Genomic DNA, 25,334 nt, shown 5'->3' on the forward strand with positions numbered 1-25,334 from the left:
GCATCTCACATCCTCAGCAGCTAGAAGGGTCCCAACAGCAGCAGGAGGCTCTGCTACATGGTCCTGCCTGTACCTTCGCACCCTGCCCCCGCCACACACTGCTGGGGTGGCAGCGTAGACTGGCTTCCCCAGACCCATTCTGTGTGTGACACACGAGCATCCAGCACAAGAGCAGCGCCACCCTCGCCACACAGCCTTTTTGCCCTCGAGGCCCATCCAGGAACCTTGCCTGATGGAGGCCTCCTGAGACAGGAGACCAGGTGTGAGAGCCCTGCCTGCCTCTGCCGCCCGAGCCCACCGTTCTCACTGGACACCCGCTGAGAGGACCTAGGAGAGGATGGGCCACAACCTCTAGGTGGCCTAGCAGAGGAGCGCACATCACCAAGTTACACATCACAGGGTCTCAAAACGCCAGCTCAGAGAAAGTCCTGGGTGCTCCCCGGTACTGCATGGACAGTGCTCAGGAAAACCCAAGTCAGCAATGACACACCCTGTTCATCGATGTGAATCTTTGCATAAGAGACACTCAAGGCCAAACACCACAGCTACTCTTCTGACTTCAGGACAACTAGCAGTGACTACTCTATGTCTCCTCACAAATCAAAGGAACGCAGGTTCCAGGGCTGCGCACTCTGGCAGCTTCTGCTACTGGACACAGAGGCAGGGGCCCAGCCTCAGGCCGCCCCCCACCTGCAGAGCCACAGACCAAGTGCCAACACCCCTGGCCAGCCTTCCCTGCTGTCTCGGGCGCGGTGGTCACTCTTCTGAGTTCCCCTGACAGAAGACGACACGTCATAGTACAGTGCTTAACACTAAGCCGTCCTTCTCAGTGTATAGCTTGGCTCTCCTACCGGGCTGTAAATGTGCCACTGACAACAAAGGAATCTTCTGTCATCTATCTTTGTATTCCCAGGTCTTAGTCTGGCACTCAGTATACAGCAGGCACCTCATGAATGCTCACTATCACTAACTGAATGAATGTGTGCAGAGATGCTGGAACATGAGGGCAGGTCCGGGTCTCACTCACTTGAGGATGTATGCCCCGGCTATGTGGACCAGGTACAGGCAAATGTACTGGAGCTGGCGGGGAACTTCCTCCTGCGGACAAAGGAAAGGACAAGAGAAACAAGAGTGAGTATGCGCACTCCCTAAGGCAGATGCAGGGACAGAGGGGACATTCAGACGGGTGAGGGTGGCCAGGCTACCTTCCCCACGGCGGAGGGCTGGTGCTTTAACACAGACAGTCCCAGGCCATGCCGCAGCCCCTGCATCAGGCTGCTGGAAAGTCTGAGAGCGAGGCAGCAGCTTCAGGTCCAAAGCCAAAGGGCGGGGTTGGGTTGAGAAGGGACAGGGACTGGGGGACAGGGCTTTGGACATAATTCAGAGGGAAGCTATTAAAAAGAAAAGACTGTGGAAAAGGCATGAACCTCTCCATCTGCCATCCAGAAGATGAGACTCAGATTTCCTCCAAAGCCACATACATGGCATGGGAGGCAGGCAGGAGACTGATGCTGGTGGCCTGCTCTCATGAAGGTCCTCCTGGGGACTTTGGCGACTGCTGACTCAGCAGTTTTTCAACCTGCCAACAACACCCTCCCCTCCCCCCACAGGACCCACCCCTCTGAGCTTCTAGAGGAAGGGGCAGGACTAGCTGGAACAGCAGAGGGGCGAGGAAGACCCCTGGCTTCAAGAGGGGAAAGGGAGTACTCACCTTCCGTACCTTCTGGAAGTAGAGCTCAGGAAGTGCGTGCAGCCAGTAGGCCAGCTGGCACAGGTAGAAAAACTTCACCTGGAAGCTGGGGACAAGGGAACGAGTCACATGAGAGGGATGAAGAAAAATGTCCCCGTGATGCTTGCCCAGCACAGGAGGGAAGGCGAGGGCCAGGACTCTGTGAGGAGCCAGCCCAGGAGCCGGGATGGAGGGGGCTCAGCCAGCACCACGCTCCTGAGCCTGGGGACCCGGCTCCACAGACAAGACCATTTAGAGGGACACGGAGAGTCCACCGAGAGAAATACAAATGGTAAAAAGAGCGCAGAGGAGGAGGGCCTTCGGCCCGGAGGAGGAAGGCTGAGGAGGGAGCTGATTCTAGAGAACTGCCGGTGGAGAAGAGGGTGGTGGGAGCACACTGAACGAATGGACCTCAGGAGCAAAGGAGTGAACTAACTCAGCTGAAGTCCTCTGCCGTCATTCTGCAGGGTCTTGGGGAGAGGAAGGAGCGGCCTCCTGAGGGACGGGGCCAGATGTTGCCTTCCTGTGTCTCATCAGAGCAGGAGGGGAGGGGGACGCTGCCTCTGATGGGGCGCCACCACGCAAGTCAGCAGGGAGACGTACTGTGAACAGCAGTGGGTCACCAGCACACTCCCAGCCAGAGGACTGTAGGGAGGCGCTCTGCCACTGTGTCTCACGGGGTTCAAGGACCTGCCACAGACCCAGCTGGCACAGAATTCGTCCGGATCCCCTCAGAATTCGTATGCTGACACCCTAGTCCCCAGTGTGATGGTATCAGGAGGCAAGGCCTTCAGGAGAGGGCCTGGCCGCAGGTGCAGAGCCCTCGAGAGCGGGACTGATGTCCTTGTAAAAGGGGCCCCAGAGAACTCCCTTTCCACTTCGGCCTGTGAGGGCCCCGGAGGAAGAAATGCTGTCTATGAACAGGAAGCGGGCCCTTCCCAGACACTGACACTGCGGGCACCTCGGTCTTAGACGTCCCAGCCTCCGGGACCATGAGAAATGAATTTCTGATGTTCACACACCACCCAGTCCATGCTGCTCTGCTACAGCAGCCCACGCTAAGACACCCCCTCGGTGACAGGGGCTGGTGCAGACGACACTCCACGTTGGGGTTCTCTGGCCCAGCAGACTGGGAGGAAGAAGCACCCAGACAAGTCTGTCTTCCACAAGACTGTGCCCTAACAGGCTCGGGACACAACGGGTGCTCATGCCAGCTGGCTCCATGGCATTCTGGACACGTTCTGAGAGGAGGGCGCCAGAGGCCTGGCTGGCTCCTCCCTGGAGACCAAGTCATGAGAATACTCACGGGAGGTACACATGTGGGTAGTCTTCCCAGAGGCTTCTCGGGTTGGTTAAATACCCCTCCTGCAGTAGGCAAGAGGAGATAGTATTTAGAAATGTCAGGGGTCAGGGAAGCGTCTAACCCCCGGCTGCTAGGAAGAGGAAAGAACAGGAAACACGAAATGGAGGATCTTCCGAGTAGGACCCATGGGCCCCCAGCGGGCTGCTGCTGGGACAGAGCAGGAAGAGCTCTGCGGGGTCAGAGACCTGCGTCTGGACGTGGGCCCGGCACTTCCCGGCTGCCTCCATCCTCCCAGCTAGTCAGTCCCCAAGCTGCAGCTGGCTCATCCGTAAAATGAGAATAAAAATACTTACCCTCCCAGAGTTATTGTTAGAAATGAATATGACAGTTTATGTTTATGTGACAGGGTCTAGTATTTTGCCTGGCATGTGGCACTCAGGAAATGCTTGTAGGATGAATAAGCAAATGGACTCCACAATCACCGTCCACTGGAAAAACAAAAAGCCTAGTTTGGCTTTCCAAATCACCCCACAGGCCTTGTAAGTGTGACACTTATCACGCTGTGTCACCACGGCCAGTTGCCTCCATTACTCTGCAAGTTCCTTGGGCTGCGGTCTTTGCCTGCCCTTCCTTAAATCTCTGGCGTCTCATCCAGGCCCTCACATAGGATGGGCACCCAGGGCCTCTTACACAGAAGGGGTGCAACCCCAAAAGCCTCCCATCACAAAACATACAGAAATGATGGATGAAATCTAACAAGTATTCTTTTAAATGCAAAGCTGAGTTCACTATAAGAAAGAAAAAAAACCCTGAGACCCCAGAAAGAATAGGGAGCTGAAAGCCACAGCAGTAAGGGAGGCTGTGGGGCTGGGGTGTTTGTGCCCCTGTGGCAGCAGGAGACGGTGCCTCGGGAGGTGGAGCCCGAGACCCATGTGCAAAGTCCAGGCCTTAAAGGGCCTCCACCTTAGAGAAAGAGTAGACTAGAGTCTGATGACCATCACAGGGAGATGAAGAAGATGTCTGCTCATCCTGGGCTAAGGATGAAATCAAAAATACTATCCCTTGAAAATTCATTGCCCGAGGTTTGTTTTCACATGGGTCTGGGGTTGAAATTTACTCCACCTGTGCAGGCCAGGGACCAGCAGTGTGTGTAGTACTGGGGCCGGTGATACCACTGGGGCACACGAGATGGTTTTTCAGTAACATGACTAAAACCTGAGTGGGGCCACCAGACTCCTGGTCTGATACCCACAAGCCTGGCTGCTTCAGTAAGGCAGAAATAAACGGAACTGGCAGACTTGATGGGGACGCTGAGAACCTCACTGGTTCACACTGGGACTAAGGGAGGGGCTGGCCGTGCTCAGGAGGAGGAGGCCAACAGGCAGTAATGAGACAAGCACTCTGGTTACTGTCTGTCAGATCCTCAGTGTACTTCCCAGGGGGGCCGATCCACCCTCTTCGGTGGTACTAAATGCCCTGGGACATTCCCGGTAGATTCTTCAGCCCAGTCCCCCAGCCTGGGGCCTCATCAGCCCAATGACTGGACAAGTCAGGCACGCACACCAGTGTAGCCATGGCGACTTTGACGTGAAGGAACCGGTCTTACCCCAAACCTTTATGGCTTCACTTCTAGCCTCTTCTCACTACCACCGCCCTTTCTCCCTCGGTCACACAGATTGGGGCGCAGAGGTGGGAAGTTCTGGGGCACTTGGGGGTGGGGGAACACTTAATCACATCCACAAGGCTGCTATCACCCCTGCCTTGACCAAACGTAGGCCCTGGGCCACAGCAAAATGCCGTCTTCCACTCTCTACCTCATTCCGCGGAAATCACAGAGGTGAGAAGGTTCCTTTCTAGGAGAAGCATCAGTGTATTTAAGGAGGGAAATGGTACTGCTGGGACCGAGGTGGGAAAGGAATTCCTGCCCCAGAAAAGACTGGCCAAGAGAGGTAGCACTGGGAGAAATGAAAGCCCTGCTGACCTTGCGATTTTAAACAGGAACCACCTCAATTTGGCCCCTTCACTGAGGAGATGAGGAGGTCAGAACTCTGAAGCCAACAACCAAAGAAAAATGCTGTCTGCTTGCGAATGTCCAGTCCTCAGGGACTGTGCAGGAGGAGGTGGGGGAGGAGAGTAGGGGGAACCAGAGGACAAATGACTCACTGCCCTGGGAACAGCCTTTTCCAGACCTCGGGCCAGGAAGCTGCCTGAGGGGGGCCTGGGGCTGGGGCACCCTCCGAGCTCAGGCACGCCAAGGACCCCAGGCCCGGGGGGGCCGAGTGCAGCAGAGGGAGTACCTATAACCCACCTCGAATCCCACCCACCAACAGGCACCGGAGGAGGGTCTGGGGAGCTTTTGGAATCCTGTGTTCTCTTCTAGTTCTTGAAGGTCAACCCATGAACTAAGCGAGGCCTGAGCAAACTGGAGCCACCTCTCCCTTCCCCCTGGCAGCCTTCCTTTTGGTGCCAGATCAAAAAGAACCACAGAAACAGCAGAATCCAGGCACAACACAGCCGGCTGCTACCTAATTCAGACATACCTTGTAACATCTGTCCTTCAGGAGCAACCGCTACTAAAGTGCTACTCTAAGCGAACAGCAGAAATCGGCCCCGACCCAAGCACCAGCGTGAAAGGTGTCCCTTCTACCAGGTTCTCACTGGGCTCTGGGTTGAGGTTTTAAAATGTGACGTCAGGCAGCAGGACCAAATGCTCACCACCCTGCTCTCCTCGGTAGAGAATGTGTGTGTGTGTGTGTGTGTGCGCGTGCGTGTGCGCGTGTCTGTGTGTTCGGTCCTGACCACTGACAGTAGTTCAAGGGTAAATTAAAAGTACGAGGTTGACATTCTTATAAAATTGTTGGTTGGTGCAGCCACACTCCCATCACCCTGCCTGTCTACAGGCAGAGAGAAACGTCCACATCAACACCAAAATAAAACTGATTATTTCTAGAAGAAGAGATCTGGGGTAAGGTTTTGCTTTCTTTTTTCAACTTGTACATATGGCTTACTTTTTAAAAAATGATCATCTATGATGTTTATAAAAACAACCCATTACTTTAAAAACTGCCAAAGGATGGCACAAGGAGATGCATTTGGTAGCTCATTCATTCTCATGGCAAATATTGAGTGAGCAGCTCAGGGTCCAGTGTGAGAGAGAGACCGCAGAGGACACACACACGTGGACAGGGAAAGCAGCACAGCGACAGACACAGCCCAGAAAACACAAATGGGGCAGTGGCGGCCTCTGCGGGGGTGACATTTAGGTGGGGACTTGGAGTGCAGACAGGAGCCGGCCCTGGGACGCCAGAAGATGGAGCATCTGACCAGAAGAACCACAGAGCAAAGCCCAGGAGGCAGGGGCTCGCGCGGCTGGGACCAGCGAGCTGAGACGGGCAAGGCAGCAGGGCACAGAGCATGGTGGTCAGGAAGAAAACAATTTCACTTCAAGTGGGGTGGGGGCTTTTAAGCAGGAAAATACACAATTTGATTTACATTCTAAAAAGATCTGTCTGGCTGAGCAGAAAATGGGCTGGGGTAGGAGAGGACAGGAGAGCAAACGGCCTCCTTCTAGAAGGAAGATGTACAGTGATCCAGGCAAGAGACCATGGTGGCTTGGATTGCAGATCAGGGTTTCTCCACCTTCGCACAATGACACTGGGGACCGGACAGCTCCTCGTCTCAGGGACTGTCCTGGGCACTGTACGACGTGAGCGGCACCCCGGGTCCCCACGCACTACATGCCAGGGGCACTATGCCAAACGTGCCCTGGGGGCAGAACCTCCCCCGGAGAGAACTGCTGCACTTGGGGTGGCGGGCAGTGCTGGTGGGGAGCAGCCGGGAGAACCCTAATGTGTTCTGGGGGTGCGATGGCAGGACCTGCTGAGGAACTGACTATGGAAGATGAAAGAAAGAGAACACTCAAGGAAAATGTGCATCATAACATAAAAATATGGTTTAAAAATGAGCTGTTTTCACTCCTTTTACAAAACTGCACTTTCATTCCAGGCAGAGCGGTACAGAGGGGGCAGGTGAGGGCCAGGAGCACAAGGTGTTTGGGAGTGGGGTTACTGGAGCTTTCTGGGGTCCCTGTGGTCTCCATTTCCTGTCAAAGATGCTGAGTAGGGCACTGGCTGTCACCACAATAAAAGCCTGTTATGAGGTTCCCCACAAAAGTGCTACATTCTCCCAGACTAATTAGCATCATCCTTTTCAAGCCCTTGAAGGCTGAGAGAAGCAAAGACAGAGCAGTTGAGCATTTCACACTCTGGAAGGGGTAGGAACTTGGTTGTTGGCCTCCAATCTGCTCTAAATGTGTCACAGCTGTGTGGAGCATGGGGGGTGAGGTGGGAAGGGTAAAAGTGATTCATTCAGGGATGAGGCAATGCTTTGCTGAAAAACCAGTTAAATGTTGTCTCTGAAGCTGTTCTGCCTCAAAGCAGCTCAGGATCTCTAGAGGCAGGCATGAGCCAAATACCAATTACTAAAGACAGGTCTGAAACCCAGAAGTACCTAGACTTGGTAGGCCAGGATGTGCCCTGCACAACAGCAGGGGGCGCTAGTCACACAACGGCCTGTAGGTCTGCCCCTTGGGACAGGGTAACGTGACAGCCCTGCTTGGGAAGACAGACGTCTTAAGTCCCGCATTTAAAATTCCTAGTGTTCTCTTTAAGATAAATGTTCTGGGATTAAATGATAATGGAAATAAAAGCGATGTACAAAAGAACATGTCGACTTCTTTGAGAATATGAACTGAATGTTCATCTCTGGAGGCAGAGTTCCTCAGAATGTGAAAGTTCATCCCTGTCACTGAAGAAAGAAGAGGAAGGGGGAGGCAGCGAAAGCGATTTCTAAAAGGTCACACACAGGGCTGCTGAATTCTCTAATCCCAGGCCTGGGTTTCTCATAGGGCACTTCTAGCTCCTGAGAAGGAGACCAGGTTCAGAGTGGGGGTGCTCCAGGCTAGAGGGGCAGAGCGAGGATGCTAATTAAACACTTCCTAGCAAGGACAGGCCCGGGTCTTGTTACAGTGAACCCCAAAGGCCCGGCCACATTGCTTTGTCTGAAGGAACTCTGCACTATCAAAGGATGCCTGAAACAAAGGATGCCTGAAACGAGTCCCACTGTGTCCAATGGGAGGCAGATAACTGGCCTGGTCCGCCAGGCACTTGCGGGAATGGCATCGACTCACAGGATTGGATGGCCGTGCGGACAGGGGTGCTGGCCTTGTGGGCAGGAGGCCAATAAAAAACACAAAGTGTACTGGACTCAGAACCAGATCCAAGACCAAGCCCGTCCCTGCTACTTCGAAAGTGCCCGTGGGCACACTTGGAAGCTTGAGCTTGGATTTCTACTGTCCGTGACACGGGGGCCCGAGTGAACACACACCTGTCTTGTGGGACAGCGTCTGCAGGAGGGCGCTGCGGAACGACGCCGTGCCCTCTAGATACGCAGCACCATCAGAACGGCCTCACATAATAACTGTAACAAGTGTTTATTTTTAGGCAGGATGGCTCTCTTCAGCTATAAAATGTCATTTATATTATTTGACCTCTCTCTCACCATACCATGAGGATGTAAAAATAGCTTCAGTTCTAAGAAAAGGCCCCAAGTTTCCACACTAGTCCTCACTCTTTTCCTTCCCCACTCAGCCCTTAGCAGTTATTTTATCAGCAATCCGAGAGGAGCCTTGAGGACCACTCACCGTCACCACCACGTAGAAGCACCATATCACGGAGCTGAGATAAAAGACAACCAGCTGTCCAGATTCGTTGAACTTGCTGTGTTTGACCTTAGAGAGATGAAGCCGTCTGCTGAGTCTCTAAAGAATAAAGAGAATCCCACATATTAATATACTAGTGTATTGATAACGAACAGGCAAGTTTCAAAGTCCTGCTTCTTCCCATGAAAAGGCTGAAGTTTGAAGCGAGCTGTAATCCAAGGTATTTAGTGTAAGGCGATTGTGTGCACATGGTGCTTGGTCTAAAGCAAGCATTTTGAGAAAGCAGCAAGATTAATGTCCTCAGCCTAGACATAAAGAACACACCCTCCAACCAAAGCATGCATGACAGGCCATGTGGACGCTGTCTTGTCAGAGTTTAGCCAGTTCTCTCCCGTGCAGCAAATACTGCTGTACACCAGCTACAGCAGCCTGTGGCAGGGCCAGAGACCCAAGTGTGGTGAGAGGCATCTATTTGGCAGGACCAACAGGGGCACGAAAATCAGGGGTGAAGCGGTTCAGAGCCCCTCCGAGGTGAGCGCCTGCAACCCAAGGCATCTCCCCAGTTTCTGACTTCAGAATCTGGACACATCACTTACATCTACAATGTACTCCTGAACCAGAGCGTGCAAGACGACGGTGATGAAGATGTAGAACAAGATTGTGACCAGGTCCTTCGGCCCGTAGTGGTAGTGCACGGTCTCGCTGTCTGAGGAGGTAACAAGAGCCACGTCAGCATCCCTGGTGTGAAGAAACTCTCTGGGACCCCAAACTGAAAGGAGATCTGAAGGAGAATGTGTCCTCAATGCTTTCTTTCGGCTATAAACCCTCCCCTCAGAAGAAAGCATTTCTTTCCTAGAATCCTACCTCTGGACTCGACCCTTGCAAAGTGCCAATGGGAAGGGCTCAGGGGAACGAAGCAGACCCCAATTTGGGAGGGCTCCATCCCGAGTCTGGGCAGGAGGGCACAGCGGTCACAAGCCAGGGGCTGGATCACTCCCTGGCTGTGTGACTACGGAGAAGTGACAACCTCTCTGAGGTGCAGTTTCCTCCCCTGTAAAATGCGACTGCAGTTATACTTCCCCAGGGAAGCACAGCACAGGGGTTACGAGTGTGGACTCAGAAGTCTGTGCTGGTATAGCAGCTCTGTCGCTTACTTCCTATGTGATTTGGGGGTGCCCCCAATGTGTGGCCTTTCTGTGCCTCCACTTACTCATCTGTAAAATGAGGGTAACAGCGGTTTCTGTATTGTGTGGTTACTGTGAGAATTAGATGACTTAATAAATGCAAAGTACTCAGAACAGTATCTGTAGCAAAGTAACTGCTATATATGCATTTGCTGTTTTTGTTGTTGATACTGAGAGAATTACATTATTGAGAATAAGATGAGATAATTTGTAGGCAAGGTGCTTATCACAGTGCCTGTAACCATGGTAAGCCTGCAATATAGGGTAGTTTATTAAATTATTTAATAGTAATCTATTAGAATCCCAAATATGTAAGTCTTATAAAGCTTGGCCAGTACAGTCTCCTACGTTTGAGTCAGCAGACTGCAGGATTGCAAGAGTCTGTGAACTTGGGTCTGGATTTTTGCTGCTTGGTAAGTCCCCTCCCGCCAGCAGATGCTCTGATCATTCACCCTTCCAGCAGTGCTGTTTTCGCGCTGAGTCACATGCATGAGTCATCTCTCTTTGCTGAGACGCAGTCACCAGAAGGTAGGTGAGTTGCAGGGTGGCCACTGACCAAAGTAGACCCAGCTCTCTGAGAGCCAACCCACAGCATCAGCCACCTGGACTGGGAGAATGTGAGACTGGGTGGTCATGGGGGGGTGTGGGGACAGCAAGGACAGGGAGCATATGAACTCTGAAATCCAACAAACTTTCCTCTTTCCTCTCCCTCCGCCTTTACACAAAGACCTACTCTGTGAGAGGCACTAGGCTAACAGTTGAAATGTGGATAGAAGACACCGTCCCAGCTTCATAGTGCATAGTACTGTTACCTACAGACAGGCACAGGGCACCAAGAGGTAGAGAGCAACACAGGGAGCCAAGGCAAGTGAGGGCCTAACTTGGCGCAGGTGAAGGTGGTGACGTAGCAGGTAAGGGTGAACAGGAAACCCAGGGATGAGTAGACGTGGTCAGGTGGTGATGAGGGGCATCCTAGGTAGGGGAGGCAGCATCTGCAAAGGACATGGGGAATGAAACTGGAAAGCTACGGGAACCGGGGAGGCCGTCATGGGTGATGAGGCCGCTGTGAACGGCCTGGGCACCACACGAAAGGGTATGGGCTTTATCCTGAAGGCTACGTGGAAACATCAAAGAATTCTAATTCAACGGGAGTATAATCATATTTGGGTTTTGGGAAGGTTTCTCTGGCAGCAGTGAACAGTATCATGCCTGGAGGTAAAGGCCCCAGATAAGGAGCTGTCCCCGTGATGCAGGTAAGGAACAGCAAGGGCAGGAGAAGAGAGCTGAAGAGGCAGACAGGGCTGTCAGAGACAGAGAACGGGCAAGACTGGATGGCTGCCCTTCCAAAGGGGCTGAGACCTGGGAGGGGGCGTCAGGCACTGAGGACCCGAGGAGAAGACCCTGGCCATGAAGCAGAGATGGGAACGGGGCTCTGCCTCTTCTTTCTCCTCTTCTGTCTCTCATCCATCAGTGAAGCTCAGATTACATTTCTTCCAAGTTTTTCAGAAGGGAGGATCAAAAGAGACTAATTAGTTGGCAGCATAAAGTTTCATCATCAAGACCAGCATTTTCAGGCAAAATGGAATTCAAAAGCACAGTCCAAAAACAGTGAAATTACACTCGTCAAGACCCTGGATTTTCCATTTTAAAGCATGTATGGGGTCACCTACCGCTCTTCACAAGTGCCATGGTTCCAGGGATGTGACCACAGCCTTAAGTCCTTCTTGAAACAAGAAGGAATATGTGAAATGATACATTCTTCTGTTCCTTCGCTGTTGAGAGTGGCATGCACGCTTGACCGTTAACCAATAAACCACGAGCAAGGCTCTATGCTGGGCACTAAGGAGATGGCAATGAACAAGGTGGGAACCACCCTGTCCTTCTGGAGCTTACAGGTACACATCAAACTCTCCTGCACTGAAAATCCAGAGGCCAAAGAACACTAAACAACAAACAAGCAACCACATTAAAAAATGGCAAATAGATATTTCTCCAGAGAAGACATCTCAATAGCCAACAGGCACATGGAAAGGTGCTCAGCATCACTATCATTAGGGAAGTGGAGATGGAAGCCAGTGAGACGCCACCTCACACACATCAGAATGGCTACAGCACTGGAAGGGAGGGAAGCAACAGAAAATAACAAGTGTTGGTGAAGATGTGTATAAATTAGAATCTTTGTGCGTTGCTTGTGGGAATATAAGATGGTACAGTCACTGTGGAAAACAGCATGGTGGTTCCTCAAAATTAAAAACAGAATTACCATATGACCCAGCAATTCCACTTCTGGATATATACTCAACAGAACTGGAAGCAGCAGCTTGCAGAAATATGTGTACACACTGGTCCATAGCAGCATTATTCACAATAGCCAAAGGTGGAAACAGCCCAAGTGTTTATCAACAGATGAATGGAAAAACAAAATGTGGTATACACATATTTGATAGAATACTATGCGGCTGCAAAAGGAAATCCTGTCATGTGCTACGACTTAGATGAAGCTAGAAGACACTATGCTAAGTAAGATAAGCCAGTCACAGAAAGCAAATACTGTATGACTCCATCACAAGAAGTTTCTGGAGACCCAAACTCACAGAAACAGGAAAGAGAATGGTGGTGGCTGGGGAGGGGTGGAGAGGACTGGAGAATCGCTGCCCAACGGGTACGAGGTTTCAGTTTTGCAAGATTGGTTGCCCAGCAATGTGAGTGTACTTAACGCTACTGAACTGGACACTTCGAAATGGTAAAGATTGTAAATTTTGTATTTTGTGTATTTTATAATAATTTAAAACAAACACAAGTGACCAGGTGTGATTAAGTGCTCTGACAGAGAGTGAGGGCTGATGATGAAATGGTAAGAGGAGAAACCTCAAGGAGGGCGTTTGAGGAGGGGGCTGGGAGTGCAGCAGGCAGAGCTGGTGAGGGCGGAGGACTGAGGGACGGATAAAGCTGGAGGGCAGAGTGGGGCAGGCTGCAGGGGTAGAAGGCCATAGGAACACAGGGGCCCCCTTACAAGTCATGGTAAAGTATCTGAAAGGCAGTGGAAAGCTACTGGAGGGTATTAGTTCCATACATATTTATATCCATCCCTCTCCTGCCTTTTGTTGAATGGGTTAGAGAGACAGGGAGAGCAGTTAGAAGGCGCCTGCAGGGATTGCAGGCCAAGGGGCGCTAGGACGGCAGCAGAGCGGTGGAGAGAAGACCAGTTTAGAGAGAGATGGGTGATGAGATCAAAAGAACCAGCTAATAGATGACTGGCTGTGGGGAATGATTCTAGAATTCCTTCTGGAATCTCATCTGTAATCTGTAGTCCTCCAAGGTTTCACAATTCTTCAGCATGTGCTACCTTGCTTAATCTTCTGAACCATCTCATAAGGTGAGCAAAGAAAACAGGTGAAGAAACAGAATTCAGAGAATTAAGGAAAATGGGCCATTTCTTAGGTCTCCCAGTGTCCAAAAGCCACCTCGGGGTCAACCCAACCCCCTCGTCCTCCCCAGGCCCTGAGTCCTTACTGGTAAGAAGCCACTCCTTCAACCCCTATCTCCTGCAATCCCAGCAGGCAGCATCATTTGCAAACACCCCAAAACTGTGCTCTGATTCATACATTATCTCTATGCTTCCCTTTATGTGGTATCTTCCCTTTTTGATCAGAACAGGAAAGTAAATTGATTTGACCCCCATCTGCTTTCAACACAGTTATGGAGATTGAAACTTTGTGTTTTTCTAGGAGGCTACAGACAAATTAATGCTTTTGATTTTTCTCTTTTTAAATTGTTGGTTGCTCATTAATTTTTTAAAAAGATTTTATTTATTTATTTTTTTAGGGAGGGAAGGGAGGGGGGAGGGGGAGAGAGAGAAAGAGAGAGAGACAGACAGACAGACAGACAGACAGACAGAGAAAGAGAGAGACAGAGAGAGAAACATCAATGTGCGGTTGCTGGGGGTTATGGCCTGCAACCCAGGAATGTACCCTGGCTGGGAATCGAACCTGGGACACTTTGGTTCCCAGCCCACGCTCAATCCACTGAGCTACGCCAGCCAGGGCTGGTTGCTCATTAATTTTTATAAACTACTCCTCCCTACCCAAGTTTGAGCTCCTACTCTGTAAGCACTGTTCCATCTCACATGAGTTCTAAGAAAGAATGGCAGTAGTTTGGCAGTAATGTGTCATTTTTTTAAATGAGAAAGCATCAGCACATCTCTGAGCTACTAGACCAAAGAGGTGATTCTGGTCACAAGTCACAGCAAAATGCCTACAGAGACCACCAGGAGGGTAATGACACAAATGAGCAAAGTGGTCCAGGTGTCTAAAGGTAAATCCTTGCCATACAGAGGTCTGCTGCATTGAATAGGAATAGTCTTCCTTCCACAGTACACTTTCCACTGTTTTTCCTTCAACGTATCTATCGCCCTCTTGGTCTATCTTTCCCATTTCCACCTGGAGAGAGGAACAAGCTTAAGAATTATCCACTTTCCTTTAACCTTACTAAAACAAAACCAACAGTTAACACTGGGATAAATGGAGACAGACAGTCTCCATGTTGGGGACACACACACACTAGGGAGGAGTGGCGACTGTGGAAAACTGCAGATCATGTGCCCCAAGGGGCTAAAGGAAGGGGTAGGGAAGGTGCTTCTCAGCCACTGTGGCCATGGGGAGGGGCGCAGCCCAGTGTGGCCCCATTCCCAATATTTCAAAAGCAAAGACAGAGACCTTTACATGAAATCATCTGATTTTAAAATATTGGTGACTAATTCAAAAACTTTCAAAACACTTTATGGGCCAACACCAAACAGGCCAAAGAAAACACATCTGAAGCCAACTCTGACCATGGGCCACCAATTTGCACTCTCCAGCCTAGATGACCCATGACACCTTTCCAACACCACTCTCCTACGAGCCTTCTTCCTCCACACCCACCCCGCCTGGAGTACATCAATGAGCCCTAGTGTAGAAACTCATCTAGTTTTGGAAGAAAGCACCTTCAATTCCAATACTGATCTTCCCACTGTAGAGGAGTTATCCCATCTCCCACCACAAGTGACACTTGCATTGTTTGAGCACAGTTTTAAAGGATGACTTAAATAATCAGTAAGAGCCTTGGTTGTTTCAACAAGCTCTGTTACCAGCGGTCCCTTTCTGGGAGTAACATTCTTACTGACCTCCTGTTTTCCTTCCTCTGACTAAAGAGGTGTTTTTCTCTTTCCTTTGGTGTCACCTGTAAGCGCTTCTCCTGCCTGCCTTTACATGTTCCGATCTTACCTCGTCACTTGCTGTGCAGGCTCTGCCCTTCTCCTGTGACCTGAGCTAGTTGGCGGCCACTTGGTGTGCTTTTCATATCCCCTTAGAGTCCCAGCATTTGCCAACGAGGCTTCTGCCTCTGTCTGAAAAACCGGTTGTTTAAATAGCATCAATGCACAACTTAGATGCTTCTCTCCTGCCCAGGTTCCTTCCTAAGCCCTGCAAACCTGCATTTGGTTTCTGTACTTACAGTCAACTCTGTTTTCACGTTCCTTCAAATCTTTTACAATATATACAGGGTGCAGCAGAAGTAAGGACTGCTTGAGTGTGGATGGTAGGGTAATAATATGGCTGTAATAAACTATAGTTTTAATTTGAACATTTCACCTAAAATGCTATGTGGTGTGCTTGAGTGTGATATTGATATGTTACAGAATTACATGCTTATGATTTTGTAATAAAAAAGAGGCATTATCTGTGCCGGACCCCTGAATATTTATATGAATCTGAACTTAAGTGTGAAAAAACTCCACCATTAGCAAAATCAAGAGGCAAATGATCACCTAGGGGGAAATATTTACAATTCAGATCATACACAGAGGGCTAATCTTGCTAATATGTAAGGAGCTCCTAGAACCTGCGGATAAAAAAGACAGAATGGGCAAAAGAGATAAACAGATAATTCACAGAACAAAGAAAACACAGATGGCCCTTATACATTTAAAAAGATGCTCAACCTTTCACAGAAGAGAAATGCAAATTAAAACTACAATGAGATACCACTTTATACATATCAGATCGGCAAAAATCCGGAGCTCAACAATGCACTCCTGCTGAGGCTATGGGGAACCGGCCTCTCACACACTGCTGGTGAGAAGGCAAACCAACCATCTCTTTGGGAGTGCAACGTGGCAGTTTTTATGGAGATTACAAATGCATTGGCTATTTGTAATCTTGGCCAGATTATATGTGGAAATGCAGAAATTCTATTTCCGGGAATTTATCTTACAGTTAATACCTGCTTTGTTCAAAATAACATGTGTGTACAAGGCCATGCACGGTAGCGCTGTGTTTAACAATAAACTAATGGGAACAACCCAAGTTGTTTTCCTCCACTGGGGACTGGTTGCATAGCCAGAGTCACAATATTGCACAAAGTGTGGCTGTGGACTCACAGCGTCAGCATCACCTGTGAGCTTTGAAACATACATTCTTACACACCTACCCCAGGCCTATTGAATCAGAAACTCAAAATATAGCCCAGAAATCCAGGTGATTCTGATTCACACTAAAATTTAACAAGCACTGATGTAAACAAAGCAGCTGCTTTTCAAAATCAGAGAGAAATGAAGATCAAGAACAAGTAAAGCTAACCAGGAGACAGAAAACAGAACAGTAGTTACACTGCGGGGCTTGTCGGCTAGAAGGAGCACGAGGAAGCCAGGAGGGCTGTGCCTTCATCTAGATGATGGTTTGTTACATGGGCGTGCACATGCGTAAGAACTCATGATGCTGGGCTCTCGTGTGTGCTTTGCTGCATGTGTTATGTGGACTTCAATAAAATTTCTGAAGAAAATGATGATGCTCTCTACATAGTGATAAAATGATATCCAGAATGCATTCTTTTGTGTAACGAAAAAGCAAGGCATAGATAGAATACACAGGATTCCACTTACTATGCAAAAAAGGGGGAAAAGAAAACAATGTATTTGTATTTGCGTGAAGAAACCCTGGCAAGTGACATAAGAAATTCTGTAAGGATGCACAGGGCACTCAGTGACTGCCCACAGGGGAGAGGGTATCAAAGGAAGGGACGGCAAGTGGGAACAGGACTTTCACTCTAAGTTTTTGTACGGATTTTACTTGGACCACGTGAGTGTGTTTTCTATTCAAAATTTTTAAATAAACACATCTTCAAATTCTTCCTGCTTTGTACAAATACACTTTTGAAAGTGGTGTCTTCCCTACCTCACTGCTCTGTTTTCTTGTTTTGTTTCCCCATCGTGGCCCAGACCACACATGAAAGACCCGAAGCTCGTGTCTGGAGTGCCACCTGCCTACCCTGTGATCCAGGGTCTCTCTGCCTCGGTTAGCTTTTCTGGACAATGGGGAGAATGCCATCTACCTTTTCTCACAAACCTGTAAGGATAGCGTGGATAGCCAATTTAGGAACTGGAAAATAATGTGCTACACAAATAGGCGAGATCATTATGACTGCTTCCAACAGAAAGAATCAGAAGCTAAAGGACAGAACAGTCACCACCTGGCACAAACAAGAACACTCCCCTTGGGATGCTCACGTAGGCGAATGCTATGAACAACTCTAAGCCATTCACTCAGCACTGGCTCTGGGCCTGGCACTGTAGAGAGCACATCTCATAAGCGGCATCACTGACTCCTCACAGTAATCCTGAGAATTAGCCTCATCTACAGACATGCAGCTGAGGCTCAGAGGTCAGCAGTAACTCTAACCACGCGCAGATGCCAGGGGCCAAGGCCTCCCCCTACCTTCCCTCCAGGCCTCTCTGCTCCCCGGCTCCCCTTCAAATCACACAGAGAGTGCATTCATTAAACCCCCAAGGTGCCAGGGAAAAAAGAGGAGTTGAGGACAGGCACGGGGCACATGACACGGGGCACACGGCAGCATTCTGAACTCCACCCTGGTCTGTCTCCCCAGGCTGCCAGCCACATCCTCTCCAACCTCCCCACCGGACAATGTGGCCTGTGGCGTTTGAACTGTAAGTGCCATTGTGGTTCTCACATGCACACACACTGTTAGGGGCTGAATGATGGTTCTGCCACCCAACACAGCAAAAGACGTGCTGAAGTCCTAACCCACAGTACCTCAGATGTGACCTTATCTGAAGATAGGGTCACCGAGTTGAAATAAGGTCATCTGAGCAGGCCCGAATCCAATAGGACGGGTATCTTTACTAAAAGGGGGAATTTGGACACAGACAGACACATAGAGAGGGAAGACAGTCATCTATAAGCCAAGGAGGAAGACGTGGAGCAGAACCTTCCCTCACAGCTCTCGAAGGAACCAACACCGCCGACACCTTGTTTTTGGACTTCCAGCTTCCCTAAATGTGAGACAGTGAATATCTGTTGTGTAAGCCACCCAGTCTGTGGCACTTTGTCACCACATCCCAAACACACACACACACACATAACCCCCACCCCCTTCAGGATGCCCAGAGAGACATCCCCGAGACATAGCCAAGGAGTCTTGAAAGTTCCTTTTTAACCCCATACTGCATGACTGGATTATATTTTCTCCAGTTTTACAGTAAGGTAGGAAGACAAGAAAAGGACATTTTTATGACGTAAAAAGATGTAGCAAAAATAAGAGAAGCATTAAAGAGAATTTAGAAATAAAAGTGCATGGTTTTCTTGATGTGCCGTTTCTTTAATGAGGCTGTGACACCCACTGTGGCCTTCAGAAAAGAAAGGGCACAGCTCCCGGGGGCCAGGCGCACAGCCTCCACAAAGTTCACAAACCTCAGGCTTCTACTGTAACCAGCCTGGCCAGGCCACAGGTAGCCGTGAAAGAATGCCTACAGCTGCAGAAGGCGTGAACTTTGTTTTTCTATTTCATTGAAAGCTATTATTTCCAAAAGAACAAGTAAGTGAGAAAAAATCATCCTACCTAGAAGGAAGAAAAGATGTGATCAAAAGAAATGGAATGAAAAGAAGTAAAAATGTGGGGTAGGATCCAGGTCAGAGGTTGGTTGAGGAAAGGGAGAGGGCCAGGTGGTTCAGAAGTGACGAAGGAGAAGAGGCCGCCGAGGCTACAGGACAAAGTCATCACCACCAGAGCCTGGCCACGGTTCCAGCACTTCAGCCTGGTTAATGATGCGCCACCGCAACTCAGCGGTTCTCCTTCCTTAAACCTCTGGAAGTTCCACACTGAACAGGATCAACTCTCTGGACTATGACAGGAAATTGAATGAAATCAAGTTTAGGCTGGAAGGGGTCACTTCTGAGGTGCTGGTTACATGAACAAAGATGGGTTCACTGGGTGAAAATTCATGGAGCTGATGGTCTGTCCGCTTTTCTGCACAATTGTTAAGACTTAAATTTTAAGTGCTATGATCTGAATGTTTGCAGCTCCCCACCCCCTCCACCCCAATTCCCATGTTGGAATCCTAGCACCCAGACTAATGGGGCTAGAAACAGGTTCTCCGGGAGGCGCTGGGTCGTGTGGGTGGAGCTCGCATGGATGAGACTGGCACCTTGTGAGAGACCCCCCCAGAGCCCCGGGCTCTTCCGCCATGTGAGGACACAGCGAGAAGTCTGTGACCTGAAAGACAGCCCTCACCTAACCATGTTGGCACTGAGCTCAGACTTCCAGCCTCCAGAAGTAAAAGAAACAATTTTGTTGTTTATTAGCCATCCAGTGTGCAGCATTTTGTTATAGCAGACTGAATGTACTAAGACAGTAAGTTTACTGGAAAAAAAAAATCAACTCCAGAACTGGCTCTAGTCCTGGATCAGCAGCTCCCGCCCTTTTTCAGAGGGCCTCCAGTAATGCCAGGGATGCTGAGGTTTCTGGTTTCTCGTATTTGTACATATAGGACTTCGAAGCCAAAGGGGATCTTAGTGGCTGTCTGGTGTTTGGTCCGAGGGACCAGGATGGAGCCAGGGCTCTGCCTCCCTAGGTGGGGTCCCCATTTGCTTACCAGCCTATTTAGCAAACCAAACCTTCCCACAGTTTCCCTGGACCCTGGTGCTGCATGAGGTGTGAGAAGTCCAGCCCTTCCTCTGCCCTTCCTGGCGCATCCTTGGGACTGTCAATCAACTCTGCACCCCAGTTCCCTTGGCTATAAAAGGGCCAGCCCAGCCCACATGAGTCTCAAGTCTCCTCCCGCTGGACAGGCCGCAGGTCTGGGTTGGGGAGTTTCGTTTGTAATCAGTAAGACTCCCATCTCCAGGGCCATTGTTGCCCACCTGTCTCTTCCCTTTTTCGTCCCTCACAAGCTCATCTTACAAAGAAGGGTTCAGTTTGGTATGTGATGCCAATCTTTCAAGTCCATAATACAAACACAAGACAAAACTAATTCCTGGCAGCCAGCACAGGGAACAAAAACACACTCGGAGCCTTGGATAAAGTCCTTCGGCTGAATGAGGCTTTAAAACCATCTGTCTGAGGTTGTTTTTGCAGGGCAGTGTGTCTCATCCTAGAAGGGACTGTGAGAACAATGGCCAGGCTATGGTGTGGGAGGTTCTCGGGCTTTTCATCTGTAGCTTCAAAATGCCACACAGCAGCTGGTGGCCATAAAACAGGCTGGGGCCAACAGAGCCCAGGGATGGGTCCTTGTCACCTTTCATTACTGCAAAACAAACCCTTCTCTAGAAGAGGTCCCCCTGTCAGCCTTTTGTTCTAGGGGTGCGGCAGCAGGCAGGCTCTGGGATATCAGAGCTCTGAGATTCCTACCCACACTGCCTTGCAAACGTGTCTCTGACTTCTGAGGGTACCACAGCCCTGGTCTGAAACCACATGCACCCAGCGGGACTGCCTACCTCCCCCAACCCTGCAGACAAAACACATGTAGAAAAAACAAGATTCAGAGAGAACAGAAAGATGCAAATGAGTCAAATGAATCACGGGATTTCATGAGTTGCCCTGTCATACCTTTGGGGTTAGAAGGATGGGGTCATTTGAAAGCCTACTTGGAACTTTCTTCCCAGGGCACTTAGAGCATGGCTTCTGACTTTAACCAGAAATCCCGTTCTGACACAGTAGGTCTGTGGTGGGTCCTGAGAGGCTGTGGTTTCTAACAAGTTCCCAGGCGTGTAATAGTGTGGGTCTGTGAACTATCTGAGTGGCAAGTGCTTGGGAGGCCTCCTGAGGCTTCCTGTCCTCAGGAAACACTAGGGTTGAGGCAGGGACCATCACCTTCAATCTTGCAGATGAGAGGGGGAGACCCAGATGTTAAGTGGTTTGCCCAAGACAATTCAGCAAATTAGTGGCACAATGCCAAACAACCTTGCAAACACTTAGCCTGTTTGAGTCACCTGTTCTATATCAGAAGGGAAGCCAGCAGGCCTTGAGTATGTCTGTGTGGCAAAAAAAAAAAAAAAATCAAACCTCTAATCTTTGCTGACCTTGTACAGTCTTTATATTGCTTGCCATAACACCAGATGCTTTGTGGTATTTTCATCAGAAAGAAGACTCAGAGTATCTAATGGTAAGACCAGAAACCTGACATTTTATTCCTTGCCAGAGCTGGACAGGGTGCATGGCAGACAGACAAAATACCGGATGGCCAGTTGAACTTCAATTTCACATAAAGAGCAACTTTCCAGTATAATTATGTTCTATGCATAATTCGAGATATACTTACAGTAAAAAAAGTATTTGTTGTTTTATATAAAATTCAAATTTAACTGGTGATCTTAGACTTTTTTCCCCTAAGTCTGATAACCCTAACAGGGTTGCAAGTGGGAACAAGGAGACTAGGGATTTGGTAACAAGGAACATTTCCTGCTTCACTGCTGTTGACCTTAAAGAAAACCACAAGGATGCTGGCGTGGCAGGCACTCCACCAGGATGCACAAGTTATTACTGCAACCTCTGTGCCCACCTCCTCTTTAAGCTCATTTCCCTGAATGGAGCTTCATCTTCCTAACTGACCTATAATGTGACAAAACCCTACATTTATAGCTGGTGTTATGAGCTGAGTCCTGTCTCCCAAAATCCATACACTGTCGAAGTCCTACCCTTGCACCTCCAGAATGTGACCTGATTTGGAAACAGGGTTGTTGAAGACGTCATCAGCTGAGATGAGGTCATAATAGAGCAGAATGGGCCCCTGATCCAATATGACTGATATCCTTGTCTGAGGGGGACATCTGGACACAGAGACTGACATGCACGCAGAGTGAAGGCCATGGGAGGACTGGCCTTGTGCTGCCACAAACCAAGGAACGAATGACCAGGAGCTGGGAGAGAGGCCGAACAGACCCTTGCCTAAAGCCTTCAGAGGGAGCGTGGCTTTGCTAGCTTTGATCTTGGACTTCCATCCTCAAGAGCTGTGAGACAATCAATTTCTGTTATTTCAGCCACTCGGTCTGTGGTATTCAATACTTTGGTTACTGCAGCCCTGTAAACAAATGCTGAGAGCTGGGCAGAAGACAGCAGAGAAGAAGAGGGAACAAAACAAAACAAGCAGGAGAACTCATCAACATTACCACTAGCTGTTTTCCATGGAACCTGAAACCTTATCCAAGGAAGACACAGCAATTTAGAAATGGTGAGCCACTACATATGAAAACACTCAGTGCTCTACTGAAATTCAAATTTTAAACATCGAGGTGAACAAGTTACACACTACATAAAGAAGAAACCTCAGAAATCAGAATTTGCCTGTGTCATACAAAATGGATACATTCCCAAGCATCTCCAGCCTTAAAGAGGCTTGCAGGGAGGGTTTAAAATTCGCAACCTCAACAGACCAGTTAGTGTGAACAGGCTTTTTCCCATGAGAAGTCTGCTTTCCTTCAGTCCTTACAAACCAAGCATTACTGGATCAGTGACTAAAGAGCTCAAAAACAAAATTAGGCAGGCTATTCTAATTTCATTGTCTCTCTTGATTATTTGCTTGCCATATTTCAAATAGCCCCAAATGGCAAGATTTAAACAAAAGATAGGCTATTTAACGATACTTTAGCCTCCCTTTCCAAAGTAACTAAAACCACCACAATTCAGTATACATTTTCATGGACCTTCACCTTTACCCAGAACTTGCTCTGGCCAGGGGCAGAATTCAATCGCCCCACACCAGGAAAATGCCAAACCTAGCTGCCTCCAGTCCTGCTGGCCTTCATTTACTGCACGTGCCAAAGTGTTCGTTTCTCTCTTGAGGACTCTGGACATGCTGAACCCTCTGCCTGGAATGTACTTTCTTCTCCACAGAACCCCCTCCCTATAAACACAACTTCCTACACGTATGCAGCTTAATCTCACTTTCTCAGAAACTTCTTCGATCATCACCCTTATCACGTAAGGTTCATTTTTCCTTATCACATAACCTTGCACATTTCTTTCACCACTATTGCAACTATAATTATTTATTGTTTGCTTGCTTATTATCCATCCCTCCCTAATCAAATGGTAAGCTCCACGAGTCAGAGATCAGACAGGTTTTATAAATTACACCCAGGGCCTGGTGCAAGGGAGCACACAAATATTTGCCTGGGATAGTTAATTAATTGATCAAATTAATTATTTCAAATGATCAAATTTGATCAATTAATTAACTATCTAAAACAAACAACTGAAGGCATGATGTAATTAATACTGACACACCCCCAAAACACGGTGGGATGCTCTTTATGCTCAGAGTCTCTGAGGTCAACCCTGGAGCATAAAGTCTATACATCTCATCCTGGCTGTGAAAGGGATGCTTTTAAGATCACTTGTCACCCTGGCTGGCATGGCTCAGTGGGTTGAGCACAGGCCTGTGGACCAAAAGGTTGCTGGTTCGATTCCTAGTCAAGACACATGCCTGGCTTGCAGGCCAGATCCCCAGCTGAAGGCAGGCAAGAGGGAAGATAATGATGGATTTCTTATGTTTCTCTCCCTCTCTTTATAAGTAAAATTTAAGTATTTTTTAAAAAAGGTATCACCTGTCCTCTAATTTCTCTGAGAAAGTCTACACTTCTCATCCTGACTGTGAAAGGGATGTTTTTAAGATATCACTTGTCTACACATTCCTCTGAGCAACCCCCCTGATCATGCTCTGGCTTTACAAACAGTCCCTCCCCATAACAAAGGCACGCTGTCTGTGGGAGCACACACCTGCTGTGGCCCCAGGACAACACTTTCTCACAGTAAGTTAACAAAGCCCTGCTGGGTCGTGGTCTGGCATCCTATATAAATTGTCTTTAGGGAGAAATGTAATGAAAATACAAGTACAACATCTGACAGCTGAGTATCTCTCTATAAATTAGTAAACTGGCATTCATTCTAACATTAAAAAAGAAAAGCTTATATATTTTATGTTATATATCTATGTTTACAAAAAATTAGGATTTATGAATTCTAAAAATTAAATGGCAGAGGGTATTTTGGCAATACATACATAAAACCTTTAAAATTTACCTACTACTTGACCCAGAAACTCCAGGAATAGGAATTTATCCTAAGAAAATAATTATTAATACATTCAAAAATGTAGTCACAAGAATGTTTACTGCAGTACTATTTACAATAAAAACTGGAAACCTAAATATCCAATAACATGAGATAAAATAAGTAACTTGTGGTAATCCCCATTAGGAAATGCTCTATAACTATTCAAAATGTCTTACTGGATGGAATGACAATGACTGACACGGAAAAAAGGCTCACTGTACACTAACAGTAAAAGAAGTAGGGCAAAAGCCCATACTCCAAAATGATAACTGTAGTTTTTGCTGGATGGAGGGGTCATTTATGATTTTTATCTTCTTATGTTTATCTGCATTTTATAAGTTTCCTTGGAAAGACATGCAACACCCATGTAAATATATTTTGAAAAGAAGTTATTTAAAATTAAGCAGCCAGGAAAGGACAAATACTATATGGTTCAACTTATATGAGGTACCTAGAACAGTCAAGTTCATGGAGACAGAAAGCAGAACAGCAGCTGCCAGGGGCCGGGGCGGGAAAGGAGTGGTGAGGAAGGACTGAACAGCCGCAGCGCTGCGGTGTGGCCAGATGAGGAGTTCTAAAGATGGATGGCGGCAGCGGCTGCACGGTAATGTGAATGCAGGTAATGTCACTGACCATACACCAAAAAAATGGTTAAGATAGTAAATCTGACACTATCTGTATTTTACCACAATTTTAAAAAACTTACAGATTTTAAATGAGTAAATCATAGGCTGAGCTAGGTTTAGAGGTGTCTCTGTTACTAACATTTCCAAGAGCTAAGAAGACGACTTTGGCCCTGGCTGGCGTAGCTCAGTGGATTGAGCACAGGCTTGCGAACCAAAGTGTCGCAGGTTTGATTCCCAGCCAGACCTGCAACATTCCTGGGTTGCAGGCCATAACCCCCAGCAACCGCACATTGATGTTTCTCTCTCTCTCTCTCTCTCTCTCTCTCTCTCTCTCTCTCTCTCTCTCTCTCTTTCTCCCTCCCTTCCCTCTCCAAAACTAATTAATAAAATC

General features: G+C 48.5%; 1 protein-coding gene across 1 annotated transcript in view; it reads right to left on the reverse strand.

Moving 5' to 3' along the window:
• TRAM2 (translocation associated membrane protein 2) overlaps positions 1 to 25,334 on the reverse strand; it is a 74,891-nt gene that overhangs the window by 9,728 nt on the left and 39,829 nt on the right. The window contains exons 3-7 of the mRNA XM_028509577.2: positions 9,348 to 9,457; positions 8,734 to 8,850; positions 3,036 to 3,094; positions 1,712 to 1,796; positions 1,028 to 1,098 (exon numbers count right to left, since the gene is read on the reverse strand). Of these exons, the coding sequence (XP_028365378.1) occupies positions 1,028 to 1,098; positions 1,712 to 1,796; positions 3,036 to 3,094; positions 8,734 to 8,850; positions 9,348 to 9,457 (442 nt within the window). The remainder of the gene's footprint in view (positions 1 to 1,027; positions 1,099 to 1,711; positions 1,797 to 3,035; positions 3,095 to 8,733; positions 8,851 to 9,347; positions 9,458 to 25,334) is intronic.

Source organism: Phyllostomus discolor, chromosome 4 (assembly GCF_004126475.2).
Source record: "Phyllostomus discolor isolate MPI-MPIP mPhyDis1 chromosome 4, mPhyDis1.pri.v3, whole genome shotgun sequence".
NCBI lineage: Eukaryota > Metazoa > Chordata > Mammalia > Chiroptera > Phyllostomidae > Phyllostomus > Phyllostomus discolor.